At 48.2% G+C, this 13,949-nt stretch overlaps 1 protein-coding gene across 1 annotated transcript in view; it reads right to left on the bottom strand.

The window, feature by feature from the left end:
• Positions 1-7,835, bottom strand: part of GABRG3 (gamma-aminobutyric acid type A receptor subunit gamma3) — a 325,926-nt gene extending 318,091 nt beyond the window's left edge. Inside the window, exons 1-2 of the mRNA XM_050900977.1 lie at positions 7,783-7,835; positions 4,007-4,155 (exon numbers count right to left, since the gene is read on the bottom strand). Coding sequence (XP_050756934.1) covers positions 4,007-4,155; positions 7,783-7,835 — 202 coding nt within the window. The remainder of the gene's footprint in view (positions 1-4,006; positions 4,156-7,782) is intronic.
• Positions 7,836-13,949: the final 6,114 nt, after the last annotated feature.

The following is a 13,949-nucleotide window of genomic DNA, read 5'->3' as shown; positions in this document are numbered from 1 at the left end:
ATTAAAGTAAAACTGACTTTGAAGGAAATATGTTTTGTCATGTGCTATTTAATTTACCTGTGGTTTGCTTCATTGTTGTTTTTTTTTTCTAAATGGAACTTAAATTTTAAATCAGTTAATCAAAAATAAAGCAATGGCAAAAACCTAGTTTGTTAATAGAACCTAAATAAGACTGAGATGTTTCTAGTTGTAATTATTATCATTCTACTCTGTGGCCTGTTAGTTTTTCTATTTTTTCTGTTCTCATTTTATTAATAAGGTAAAATTTCAGGGCCAGAACTTAGTCCTACTAAATGTCAGGACTTAAGCCAGTGTGACTTTGGGGGGAAAAAAATCACTCTTGCAGGGTAGTAAGCCTTACTGCACTTAGAAAATGTTGCATATCCATTGAACAGGTCTTCACTTCAAAGGACTTTGAAACGAACTCCAGAGTACCTGCCTATGGAAGAGATTTTAAGACCTTCACAGTTCAGAATGAGTTTACTTGTTATCATCTGGGACTGATACCTTTTATACCATGCAACAGACCCATGATTCTCATTCTCAGCCCTATAATTGTAGCTGGTAAAAAGTAGGTGGAAAAGATGCTTTGTCTCCATAAAACACTTTTCTTTTTGATCTAATCAGTACACTGTTATAAGCTGTTCAGTGTGAGGTGCTTTCTTTTCTTTTTTTTTTTTTTTTTCAATTCCAAAAGGCGTGTATGTTCTGTGGTATAATGGAAAACTGTCAGATGCCACCATTAAAATGAAAACCCTCACAAGCTGTGATATTTATGGAGACAAGAACTCTGCCAAGTGTGCGGTCACAGGGAATGCAGTCAGACATTCCCCTGCTGGTAGAACACTGCTTTGTTTCCAAAGACCAAAGGCCCCTTTTAGCTAGACAGGTCCTGTTAAGGTGTCACATTGCTGATAGCCTTCACAGGGTAACTATTTTGCATAATACTTAGGTTGTTCAATCCACTCTTTCAAAATCCTGGCTTGGAACCTTGCAGGTGATGCCTGCACTGCTGAGTGTAGATTGAGAATGTGATCTGACCAACAGTCATTTACCTGAAAGCCTAGGCCAAGTATAGGTCAGCCTAAGAAAAAAAGAAAGGAAAGAGCAAGTCCTGGCCTTGCATCTTACCATTGACCTACACGCTCTTTACAGTCATTTAGATGGGCTGGGCGGGGGAGGAGGAAGGAGGGTGGCCGAGTGTCTGTTCACAGGAGTTCATTCACCGATGGCTATACTCCTGACCTAGAGGTCACGTGATTACTGAAGAACTCAGTGCCCATAGCATGGCAAGTGGGCACTCAGAATATGGCTGTACAGTGCCAGGTAGTACCTGGACATACCTGAGCTAGCCAAAACATCAGCTGCCCTGGAAGGATGAAAGACCACAGAAAAGTCACTGTCTGGGCCAGCATGCACTTCAATACCTTCTATTTGCCACAGTCTTCTCCTTCTCCCCATGGCCTTTGCCTTGCAAAAGTGCGCTCCCAAGTGATATAAAAATTGCAATCCTAACCTTTGAAAGTGCAAAGAAGTCAGTATTTTCCTAGGCTTTTCTGACTGCATTCAGAAAGAAGACCATTTCTTCAGGAGCATTGCTAAAGTTATCCACTGTTAGATATAGTGGCTTTGCAATAAAGGATTGGAAAACTGAGTGAAGAGCAATGTGGCATGAAACGGTGAGTGTCCCCTGACCTGTGGGACAGCCAATTTGCTCACCGGCAGCACTGCACAAACATAAAGGCCCTAATGAGTAGCTGACTGCATGTTAGTCCTGGATTTAACCCTCAGCATCTTTTATTGGCTACACTTCTGCTTGATTCTGAGAATTACTTCTCTCTTCCTCCACCGGTTCATTCCGTGCTTTCTATAAATTCTAAAACATGCATTTTCTTATTGTATGCTTTATGTTACCTGGTCCACTACTTTTTTTCCTAGTGCTTTAACTGATATGTATTATGCTTAACTGATTTGTATTAATACTGGGACCTTCAGGGCAGGAACACAGTTCAGTTGCAGGACAAGTCAACCATCTAGTTTGGAGGATAACCTTCTCCCAGAGGGAAAGGAAAATGTGCTTGTGTGTGAGGCACCAGCCAGCAATTCAGGGAAGCTAAGGTATAATGCCCAATTCTCTAACATTCCCCTCATGTTCTCCTTGACAAATGCAGCAGCTCCTTAGCTTCAAAAGGGCAATGTTATTTATCTGCATCAAAGGTGTGAGAGGAGGGAAGAGGGACCAGGGAAGGAAGCAGAGGTGAACTAACTTCTCTAGCGTTTGAACAACACTCAGCTCAAGTACTGAAATAGCCAGATTCCTATCAAAGAGAAAAATGGCCTAGGACTGAGACGCTTGACAGAAATAGATAGATGTAGTTGAGAAATGTAAAATCTCTGTTTGGTACGATATATGAGGAGCTGTGTCATTTAACTCCTTTCTCTAAAACAGGATTTATGAAAGTTTATGGAGAGACAAAAGGAATTATTTTGGTAACAATGATTTTCCAGTGCTGTAAGATATGTCTGACCTCTACTGATTTTATGGCAACTGACATGGGGACTTTGAATGATTACTTTGCCCCACATAGCCATAACATAATTTACTCTGCCTGAAGTCAGTGATCTGAGGACACCGTGTACAAAGTAAAATAAAACATTTGTCTGAGAATGTTTTCCAGATGTTGATATGGGTTGGGAACTGCATTAAAGCACTTCTCCATCAGATATTAAAGATCAGCTAAATCCAGTATGACAAACTAAGTAGAGAGAAAGAGAGATAAATGTCACTCTGTGTTAAAAACAGACACATCTATCAAATATGATCTTTGTAAATACTATGGAAAATCAAAGTAATAGCTATTAAAAAAAAAAAACCCACACTTTCTTTCATACCACAGCATAGGTTTTTTTCTGGAACTGTTGTATTAATGTGTAGCTATGAGACACTAATAATTGTAATGGTGAATACATACCGATGGCTCTTACTTCCCTCTAAACTGACCCAAAGGGATCACCTAGAAAGTATATCAATACATGTGCCATCAGCAAATGGTAGTGTCACTTATAATCAGTGGTAGGAATTCTCCCTCTAATCTCTGCAAAAATTTAGGAAAAGCAAATTATATTAGGTGGTTGTTTTGAGCATTCCTCATTCCCAGTTCATTCTGAAGTATACGCAAGGTGAAGTAAACGTAAATGACAAATTGTCTCTGATCTCTGTCATACAAACTTGCTGTGAACAAACTGAGCAGCAGTTGTGCTATAGCCATTCTGATCTAAGGATGCAAACAAGGCAAACAGGGCATAACCACAAAAGGTAAAACAATACTGGTTTGAAACACACAACCTCACCGTACAAATTTAAAAAAAAGGAAAAGAAAATAGCTCAAAATGCTTGTATGCAGGTATCTACTGGCTCTCATCTAAATTTTATACCTATATGTAGTAGTACTGCCCACAAGACACTTCCATTCTATCAGATTTCTTTTGGAGATAAGATGGCTGCTGGTTTGGGGAAGAAAATCTCTAGAGTTGCCCTATACACAGGCAAATCCTAGTGCCTTCTTCTCAGCATTAAGGAACATAACTTTCGTGATCGCATTTCGAAGGGAGTAGATGCACATTCTTCTCTTGCTGTGTCCTGCTTTTTGTTTTTAATATGCTGGGGTTTTTATTGCTTCTCAGAGCGTGAGTTTTTCATATGCATGGATTGGATGACAAAAGAGATAAGTATGTTCCTAACTCTGCCAAAGACCTGCTGAATACTTTAGAGCTAGCCGTTCCATATCTCTACACAAACTCTGTACAAGCAAACCAGAGTTTAGCACCCTAAGTTACCACCACATCTTCCCATGAGAATGAGCATTTTTTAAATATTGACTTGGAAATGAACTTCAGCCAAAAAACCTTAATCTCCACTTTCCCAGGCATTTGTGCACACTAACCAATGTGTAACATAATGTCTTTTCTGATGTTTCTCCTCACTTGTGCAGAAAGGAGTACTTACTTCCAATATCTGGCCGCAGCTTTTTGTCATACTCTCTCAACAGCTTGTTTAATATGAGAGTCACATCTGTGTCTTGTGTTTTTGGAGCTAAAACCCATTTTTGGTTAGTTGTTCCATCTTCGTATTCATCCTCTTCAACTTTTCTAGAACTGCAATAACAAATCAAACAAACAGATGTTATTTTACACAACTAAAATCTGAATTTACATTGTGGGTAAATCTCCACACTCATCTGAAGAAGTTTTAGATATCTCCCTTGGCTTTGCATCTACCTAGCCTTAGGCTGTTTTTGCAACAGGATGTTCCCATTAACAGTTGTTGAGTATCTGTGGATGGGTCATGAGTGAGAATTGTGTAGAAATTGTCTTCTGCCAGTCTCTCAAAAAATTATACTCTGGGAGTTAATACAGCTATCAGAGTAGTATTTTATATCCTGTATTTTAACCAACCTATCCCGACTAGTTAGTTTACAATATACTCTTACAAAGAGCGAATATCTGCAGTATTATTTTATTAATACATCAAGACAACTGATTCATCTCTTGCACAAAGGCTAATAAGAGTATTAAAAATTCAGATCTTTTAATACTTCCTGATCATTTTATCCTATTAATAAATTATTATATTCTCAGTGCCTGAATTTCAGAGTTTAATGTATTACAAGGCTTAGAATTAAGAGCTTGCTCCTTGAATTTAAGATGGATTTTCACAAGCACACAAATACATTGCATAAATTAATCTGAATTTCCCTGTAATTTTAATGACATTTTTTAAAAAACAGTACTACACCAAGAGTTGCGACTTTTTTCCTTCATAGGTGGATTATTTGTATTTTAAGAGTTTGCTAAAATAAATGTGGTGAAACTACAGTTTGCCCAGAAATCACAGCTAGAGGTATTTTCACACAAGACTAATTTCATTTGTGCAGCTTTTTGTGCACAAACAGTAAAATGTTGATTTGAAGATGTATCTTTTGGTATCTTAGAAACCAAATCTGTTTGATGTCTCTCACTGGAGAAAATCTATGACAGTTAAACTGAGATGAAGTTATCAGGAGAAAAGATAACCTCAGTGGTGGAACCTACAGCAGTAATCATGTGTTGCTTCGACCTGCAATTGCCCTGGTGATACAATATCATTTCGCAATCTTTTTACACAAATGTCAATAATTATGCAAGGTACAAAGCGGCGGAGAATCAGAGGCACCAGCCTTGCTTATTCATGGGATGTGCTACACGCATCAGAGCAACCTCCTTTCTCTCTCTCCCTCTCCTCTCCATAATGACACTAGTGTCTTTTAAAATATCTCAGATGTCCAGAAGATTTGATAGACACTCTACAGTAACAGAAAAAAAATGAATACGAGTATAAAAATTTAATCACAGAGCATCATCAACCCTCAACATTGCTTGTAGACCAACATTTGAGCATTTAATGAAACTTTTAACTGAAACTGCTCTACAGCCAATATGCCCCTAAGGATTAGCCATGAATCACTGAACGTGATCTCACAAATCGCAAGTGCTCTAGGTACAATTTCTATATAAAAATAATTTTGAAACCTAGTCCCTGAGGATTTTCTACAGGGAGACCTCACATAACCAAGCTGCAAAAGTAGAGAAAACTTAGGGGAAATTTTGAATAGACGACCATTCCTTCTCTGTTAGTGAGATGTATTTTTCAAAAACTTGATCTTTTTTGTATAATTCACCCAATGAGCATTAAAAAACCCCAAGAGGATTTTTTCCGTTTTTTCCTCCCTCAGACTCATGACAAGCCCTATGTTTTAATACTGCAGTTACAGAACCATTCTCAAAGGAGGCACCAATATGGTTGATATTTCAGAGCTGAAACGCTGCAGTGGTGCTGAATTGCCGATAGGAAAGGAGCACAAATCGTACATCTTTTTCTGCTGCACCCACCACAACTTTACTGGAGGCATTCAGACTGCACGTGGAAATGAGAACTGAGTTCCGGTAGGATGATGATTCCCCTTTCAGGGAGCCGTTTCTTTAAAACTAGTCACTAACAAGAGTCTAAGCACTGACAGACCTTTTAAATCCCCTCACTCTAGCAGCTTGTTTCCTAGAAAGTATCTCCAAGCCATGTAAATTCCTACCTGCCTTCTAGATTAAGATTGGGGGTGGGAGAGGTTTCACAGTGGATCCGACTAATACACTGGACACATATTTTTCAAGGTGTTTTGTTTTCTTCCTTAAGAGTTTGTTATTTCACTTCCCTTGCTTGCCCCTACAAAATTAAGCTCCTTGAAGGCACTTGAGGTTGCATTTTCACCTGTAGCCTTACTGGTGACTGCCAGCATATTCCTGTTATCCACAGAAACAAGCACGGGATGATGGCAGGCCATTCTCAAATTGGGGAGGAAGAAAGACTGCACACCTTCCCCAAACTCCTCAGGGGCCACTAGTTTTGATCCCGTGAGGAGACAGAGAGGAGGCAGTCCATGAACTGCAAAGGAGGAAGGCTGGAAAACCCTGAGAGGTTGTGGGGAAAGGGTTTATTTCCTGCAACACATGTGTCCGGGACTTGCTCTGGGGGCTGGCATGAAGCAGCCTCTAGTTCCTGTGGGGATTTGGGAGAGAGATGCCACTCGGGTGTGGGGCAGGCTGCCGAGAAGTAGAACACGGTCAATAAATCGGAAAGGGAAGGGAAGGGAAGGGAAGGGAAGGGAAGGGAAGGGAAGGGAAGGGAAGGGAAGGGAAGGGAAGGGAAGGGAAGGGAAGGGAAGGGAAGGGAAGGAAGGGAAGGGAAGGGAAGGGAAGGGAAGGGAAGGGAAGGGAAGGGAAGGGAAGGGAAGGGAAGGGAAGGGAAGGGAAGGGAAGGGCCTCTGAGCACGCCTGCAGCCCGGTTGGTGGCGGATCCTGCGGGGGGACGCTGAGGTGACCCCTCTGCCTGGGTTATGCGCGGGGAGGGCCCTTCCCAGTACCCTGGACAACCACCGGGACCGAAGGCGAGCCTGGTCCAAAAGGTCACAGCTGCAGCTTCCAGCTATCCCCCTCTGGCCCCTCACCGCCCGCCGTTACCGGAGCCCCGCCGGGGAGACCCTTCCCGTCCCTGAGGCAGGTGCCAGGGGTTCCCCGGCCCGGCCCGGCCCGGCCCAGCCCGCCACATGCGCCCCTCCCGGCCTCCCTCCACGCCCGCCGGACCGACGGCGAGGCGGTTAAGGGCAGCCGCCGCCGGTCCCCCCCGCCCCGGCACCAGGGCATCCCTCAGCACCCCCAGCTGGTCCCGGCCGCTGGGCTCACGCTTCCCGCGGCTGCCCTCTTCCTCCTCAGGCCGGCCCCGTCTGCGGGGCCTCCGGGGGTGGGGCGCGGAGGGAAGCCGGGGCTGCCGGCCGCTCCGCGCCGTGAGGGGAGCCCGGGCAGCGCCAGCCGCCGTCCCGCCGGGTGCCGGACCCTGGCAGCCGCCGGAGCGGGAAAACTTTCTGCCGGGCCGGCTCAGGACAGAGCCCTCGCAGGCGACCTCCCGCTTCACGAGGGGCCGAGAGGGACAGCGGCGGGGCGGCCGCGCCGGCAGCGCCGGGAGCGGGGCTGCAGCTGTCCGGGGAGCCAGGCGGGTCCCGGGGAGGGAGCCGGGGAAGGCGCGTTCGGGAATAAAGCCCCGGCACGGCACGGGGGAGGGGGGAAGAGCTCGCTGTCCTTCCCGGGCGCCGAGTATTTTGCAAACTCCGGCGAGCGGGACTCCAGCCCGCAAGCCCCGGTGCGAGGAGAGGAGAGGAGCGGGGGTGGGGGGATGCGAGGGGAGTGCAGACTTACCAGGCGTGAAACACTGAGAGGAGGAAGAAAACCGGCAGGAGCTTAGCGGACATGATCTGGGCAGCGCTGGCCAGGTGAGAGGTGCGGCAGGATGAAGGAAATGTTGCAGGATGTTCACATGAAAGGGAGAATGAGGCAATGAGGTGAAGCTCTTAGCCTCTCTTCCTCTGTATTCTCAGCTTTATACCCTGAAGAAAATACCCCCTTTCACACCGGTCCAGGAAGGGAGGGGGGAGGCGAAAAAAAAAAAGAAAAAAAAAAAAAAGAAGTGGGACGAGGGGGAAATCCCCAGCGGAGAGGCTGCCAGGGCCAGGTATAAGTCAGGCTCCACGGGCTGACAGGTGTTCAGCGGGCACCGAGCTGCGGCGCTTCCCCCTTCCTGGCAATCAGTCGCCGGGAGCAGCGGCGCGGCCTCTCCCGCTCCCCCGGCTGGCGCTGGCCGTGCCCCCCGGGCTGTGCACAGCGCGGCGGAGCCCGGGCCCCGCCGGGCCCCCGGCGCCGCGGGGCGGGGTGGGCCGGGCCGGGCCGGGCCGGGCGGAGGGCGGGCTGGGGCTGGGGGGGAAAGGGCGCACCTCGCCCCCCCCCCGCGGAGCGCCTGGCCCGCGGCCAGCCCCGCAGCGCGGCACCGGAGCGCTGCCGGGGGCCGCCCCGCATCGGGGAGCACCTCGTCCCCGCTCCCTGCCCAACAGGTACCCGCCTCGCCGGCAAGGGGGTGAGCCGGGAAGTGAACCCTGCCCCCGCCCCGGCGGGCACGCACACACACACGCACACACACACACACGCGCGCGCACACACACACACGCACATACATACACACGCACACACGCACAGGGGAGAGGGGGAGCAGCAAACTCGCCAGCCGCAGTCAGACGGCAGCCGGCAGCGGGGATTTCTCCCCGCCATCACCAGCCCGATGCTCCCGAGGGGGCGACTCCGAGGGGGCTGCGGCGCCCGGCGACAGCGTCCCCCCGCTGTTTTGGGGGGTGCCCCCATCCCCAAACCCCACACTCACTTGCCGAATGGGCCGCCCAGGGCGCTGGAGGTGCTCTCTTCAGACGGAGGGAGAGGGGTCGGCGCTGCTTCTGGTCCCGGGGTGGTCGGAACCACGGGCATCCCGATGTACACAGAGACGCAGATCCATGTAATCGGTGCGGCTACAGAGAGGGATCCACAGTACAGTCTTCCACAGACAGATAGACAAACATACACAACGCAGCGTGTTTGTATATGCCTCGGTATCTAGCTGGATGTATGTAGAAGTTTGCATGCACTGTACGAATGCATGGATACACATATGTATGCATAAGGTATGCCTGTAAAATGTATGCACAGAGAAGAGAGAGAGATGCGGTAGACCGAGCTACATGGATTTGTGTGTATATTGGGAACTTTAGAATAAATGAGGATTTTCTGCTGTGAGAACTCGGAAATGTGACGGCAGCCAAGTGTATTCAGGGCAAAAATAGTTTGGGTCTGGACATCATGTGTCTTTCTACTCCACTAAGAACAGCACAGATGTGATTTTTAGCGACTTCAATTCTCTCCAGGTGTGTGGAGCTTTGCACCAGGCATCAGGTAATAAGAATATTCCCCTTTGCTTTCAGAATGGGAAATGACAAAATTTCACTTACATGACGGTAATCTGGAAACCAAAAGCTCTGCTAGAGGTACAACGAGTAATCGTTTTACTGTGAACAGAAATCTCGGAAGCATAAATCTTTGCTTCCTCCTCCCTTAGACATAATTTCCAAGTTCTGGGGGAGTTGTTTTTAATTATGACATTACATTTAAAAAAAAAAAAAAGGTTCTGCTGGAAGATGCAATCTTGCTTTTAGAATAACTCCTACATGATAACTAGAAGAGCTGGCTGGAGAGAGTTCTGTTCCCGAAGTTATTTATTGAAGGAACGAGACAGCTTAGGGAAAATCCGCTGTGAGCCAGGCAATTAATTCCCAGTCATGCACTTTAGGTTTTTTTCAACCTAAACGTCTCTTTACTAGATTATGCAGCAGTTCTTTCGTGTTGACTTTGGCTAATTGCAGTTACTGTGAATTGCTAATAATCACTTGTTATAAGACTTGTGGTCTTTTCCGTCGCCAGCAGAGAAGTGCAGGTGGACTCCAGACCGCCTGCTGCCTTGAGAAAATAACGGCCGGAATATCGAAGGGAAGGGAAGGGAAGGGAAGGGAAGGGAAGGGAAGGGAAGGGAAGGGAGGGCAAGGCAAGGCAAGGCAAGGCAAGGCAAGGCAAGGCAAGGCAAGGCAAGGCAAGGCACGGCAGGAGCTCGGGGTTTGCCTGGATTTCACCAGAAATAACTATGTGAAAGTGCGCCTTTCTTCAGGCGCGGGCCCGTTAAGCACCACGCCGATCCGCTGATGTGAAGTTTGCAGAAACACCGGCGCTGTGGGGCATGCGGGAGGCGGGACGGGGCGAGCGGGGGAGCCGCCGCCTCTCAGCTACGGGAGAAACTCCCGCCGGTGCCGGTGCCGGTGCCGGTGCCGGTGCCGGTGCCGGTGCCGGTGCCGGTGCGTCCCGGCGGCACAGGGCTTCGCGCTGCCGCCGGCACCACTGCACGGCAGCTCGCCGCGGCCACGAGCGTTTTCAGGCACGCGAAGGTTTTCTGAAGGCTGGCGCTTATGGAAACATGACTTGGGGCTCCGAGGCCGCGGTACCCACGTCCCGGCTCGCAGTGCCTGCGCGTTTGGAAAGCAAGGACGGGAAGCGCCCTGCCTACAGAGAGGGGCTTCGCCATCGCCAGCTACCCCCGCGCTGGCCACGTATAGAAAAATGCGTGTACTCACACACACACACTCAAGTCGAATAAATAAAAGCCTAACCCGGCCCCGGCCCCCCTGCCGAGGAGCTCGGCAGAGCAAACTGCTGGGGAGATGCTGCAGCGGCGGCTGCCGCGCTCCGGGGCGGAGCGGGCTGCGGCTGCCCCGGCCGGGGGAGCTCTGCCGGCAGCGGTTTGGGGCGGGGGCGGCGGGGCCGCGGCAGGGGCCGCCCGGGGGGGGCGGCGTAAGTAGGCGAGATGGTACCGTGGGAGAAATACCCGGAGGAGAGACACACCGGCGGCGATTTGCAAAGAGAGACGGCGAGCCCGGGTCCAGCGCCGCCTCCCCGGCCGGGGACCCGGGCTCTCGGCAGCCCTGCGCCGCGGGGACCCCCGGCCCCCTCCCCTCTCGGCCGGGGGCGGCTTCCCCCGCAGCGGCGGCTCCGCCCGGCGCCGCTCCGCCTCTTCCCGCCGCCCGCCAGCCCCGTCCCGCCCTCGCCGCCTCCTGCGGCGGCGGCGGGATCCTCTGGCGGCGGCTGCGGGAAGCGCGGCGGGACGGGACGGGACGGGACGGGACCGGGTTGCCCCCCGGCCCGCCTCCAGCCAGCGGCAGAGCACTCGGTTACCCCTGCTCGGTGAGCGTGTGCCGTTACCGGTGCTGTATGTGGTCATCAAGTCACGCAGCCCTCCGGGAAAACCCTCACGGCGTTAGACCGACTACTCCCCTCTTCCCTGGCAGTGTGACAGCAAGCCCCAAGGCTCGAGTGGAGCTTTATGGTTCGTTAATTGTTGCCTCCTTCTCCTCAGGCTGTAAGGAAAAAGAAAAGGTGATGTTTAAGATTTTCTTTCTGTTGTCCTCGGTGGGCTATGTGTTAATGCCAAAGGAATACTTTAGCACCACTCTTTACTATACCTCATCCCTTGGTCATTTCCACTTTTCCTCTTTTTCTCTTTTCTTCATACTCACATGCTTTTCTCTTACTTTTAAGCACACTCTCTGCCTTTGCTGAGCCTTTTCAAATTGTGTATTCAGGTAAGGATCATGATTATCCAGCACACGTTTTAACAAAAGAACATTTTATCATACCCTGTAATGATAGTAAAATGTTTATATTCTCTAGCACAATAAAATGGATCCACATTTTAACTTACGTTTCATTGCATTTTCACAGAGGATGACTATCTTTTCAACCTGAGGGATACCAAAAGGATACCTTTGTGGTATTTCTTGTGCAGGCGGGGAAGTAAGAGCCTCTGAAAGCGGCTGTGCAGGGAGCTAGTTAGCATAAATAAGGGGGGGGGGGAATGCAGAGGGAGGGAATGGGGCTCACAGATCAAGTGTCTCACGTGCTAGAACTGGGTGCCCTTTTTCTAGCACTGAACAGGTTCCTGAAATTGGGCACGTGAACTTTTCTGAGATTAAATGTTGAAGGAGAGCCCTCACTGGTGGCTTTCCTGGCATCCCAGTGACTGAGGCTGCCACCTGCACCATGAGCAGCACAGGAGGGAACTGGGGCTGCTCTGAAACAAACAAGGAAGGGGCTGAAACCTGTCTCCTACAGCTCCTGGAGTACTCCAGCTGGAGGCTTATCAGAGATTTATTAGAGACTAGAGCCAGTTTATTCTGGCTGAAGGTCTCTGTCGCTCCTGCTGGAAGCACTCTGCTTTGCACAAATAATTAAATCTGCCTCGAGGTAGGAAGTTGAACCTCAGAGGTCCAGACACTTTCTGTGTGCCCTCAGCTCTGTCCTTCAGCACAGGGCTCGCCGCTCTCTTTGGCCTGTGGGCAGGATGTGGAGAATCCCTCCTGACGCTGCCATGCTGCAGCTCTTCAGCAGCTTTGCGTACACTTGCTGGCAGAAGCATGGGCATCGAGGGCAGGCAGATCTGGACCTCTGGGGCCGGACGACCCCTGAGCAGTTGTTCTGAGGATATCAGTATCACCAGCCTGCAGTGAATGAAGAACTGAGTCCAGATCCACTGAGGCCAAGACTGCTGTGGGTGGCTGGTTCCAGCATTTGTTATCATGTATGTGACAAGTTATGTGGTATTTTTTGTCCTATGTGTAGTACATCAAATTTTCCCACCTACAAATACAACCTATCCTTGTCAGTCCAGTGCATTGCAATCTATTGGTATTTCTCAAAAACTCTCCAAATTCATCTAACTGAAATGAGTTGGTATCTTCAATCAACATTCTTAATTTCCTTTTCACTTTGTTTTTAGCCAGGGCCAATTTAAACAGCAACTTTTAAGACATGATGACTGTGAGAAGTGATAATTGCTTTTGCGGATGGCAATGAAAAGGCAAATAATGCAGTACAGAATGGGACACTTTTACACTTGAGTCTAAATTAGTGGTAATCCTAGGAAGATCCTTCAGAAGTCCTTTGGGCTTCATAAAGTCTAATTTCCATTCTTTCTGTCTTTCTCAAAATTGAACAAATGTCCATAACAAAACAGTGGAAGATGCAAAATTGGTAAGGTGAGGATGTCATCTAAGACTGTCACCACGCGATGGCCATATTTAAGTGTTTGTAGTCATATAAAAACATATAAAAAGCCAGAAAGAATTCAAGCAATTTGATCAAACACTCCTTTAGAATAATATAGGTTCCTCTGAACATTTCAGTGTCAATTCCAATTTGAGGAGCAAGGGTGTTAGGGGAAATATATCCTTATTACAAAGAACATTATCTCCAGATTTAAAAAAACAAATAGCTGTGCAAGTGCTACATTCATCTTGTCTGCATAAACTGAATAGCAAAACAGTTTCATTCAGTTTTCTTCAAAGTTTAATTTATACATTGAGCAAGAATTTTTGAAAGACAAGATTATTTTAATAAAATCATTTCTTTCTCAGTTTTGTACAAATATGTTTAGTTATTCCACAGAGGCCATATTCCATTTAGAAAAAAGCAGACCACAATTCAAGATAACAGAAGAGGCCTAAGCTTTAGAAAACACATTGTTGCCTAAATTCATCCTTGGAGTAAGCTGGCACAGCTCAAATATCAGAAATAAAAACCTTTTCCATTGTATTTGACTTGTTCTTTCATTCTTAATGGGCGCAAGTGAGGAAATTTGCCAGTAGAACTGCACACACTTACTCTCCAGTGCTGAATTGTTGTAAATCACTTTTCAACTCTTTTTTCATGAAAGCATACAGGAAAAACCCAATGACAAGCAATTCCTATTTATTACTCTCTTTGGCTGTGACTAAGCTGTGAAGTAGATGTGCCCCGTAGGGTCCCAGCTCACCCATACTGGAGACAGTGACACAGCTCACCCCGCTCCTGAAGGCCCAAGCTCCTTCCAGGGGAAACCAGAGGAGGTTGATGCACATCCAGATACCGCCCCAGCCTGGAGCAGGACAAGGCCAAGGTGTTTACTT

The sequence above is a fragment of the Gymnogyps californianus genome, chromosome 1 (genome assembly GCF_018139145.2).
Source record: "Gymnogyps californianus isolate 813 chromosome 1, ASM1813914v2, whole genome shotgun sequence".
In the NCBI taxonomy this organism is placed as follows: Eukaryota; Metazoa; Chordata; class Aves; order Accipitriformes; family Cathartidae; genus Gymnogyps; species Gymnogyps californianus.
Note: the sequence above shows the minus strand (reverse complement) of the source record. Positions and strands in the feature narration are given on the sequence as shown.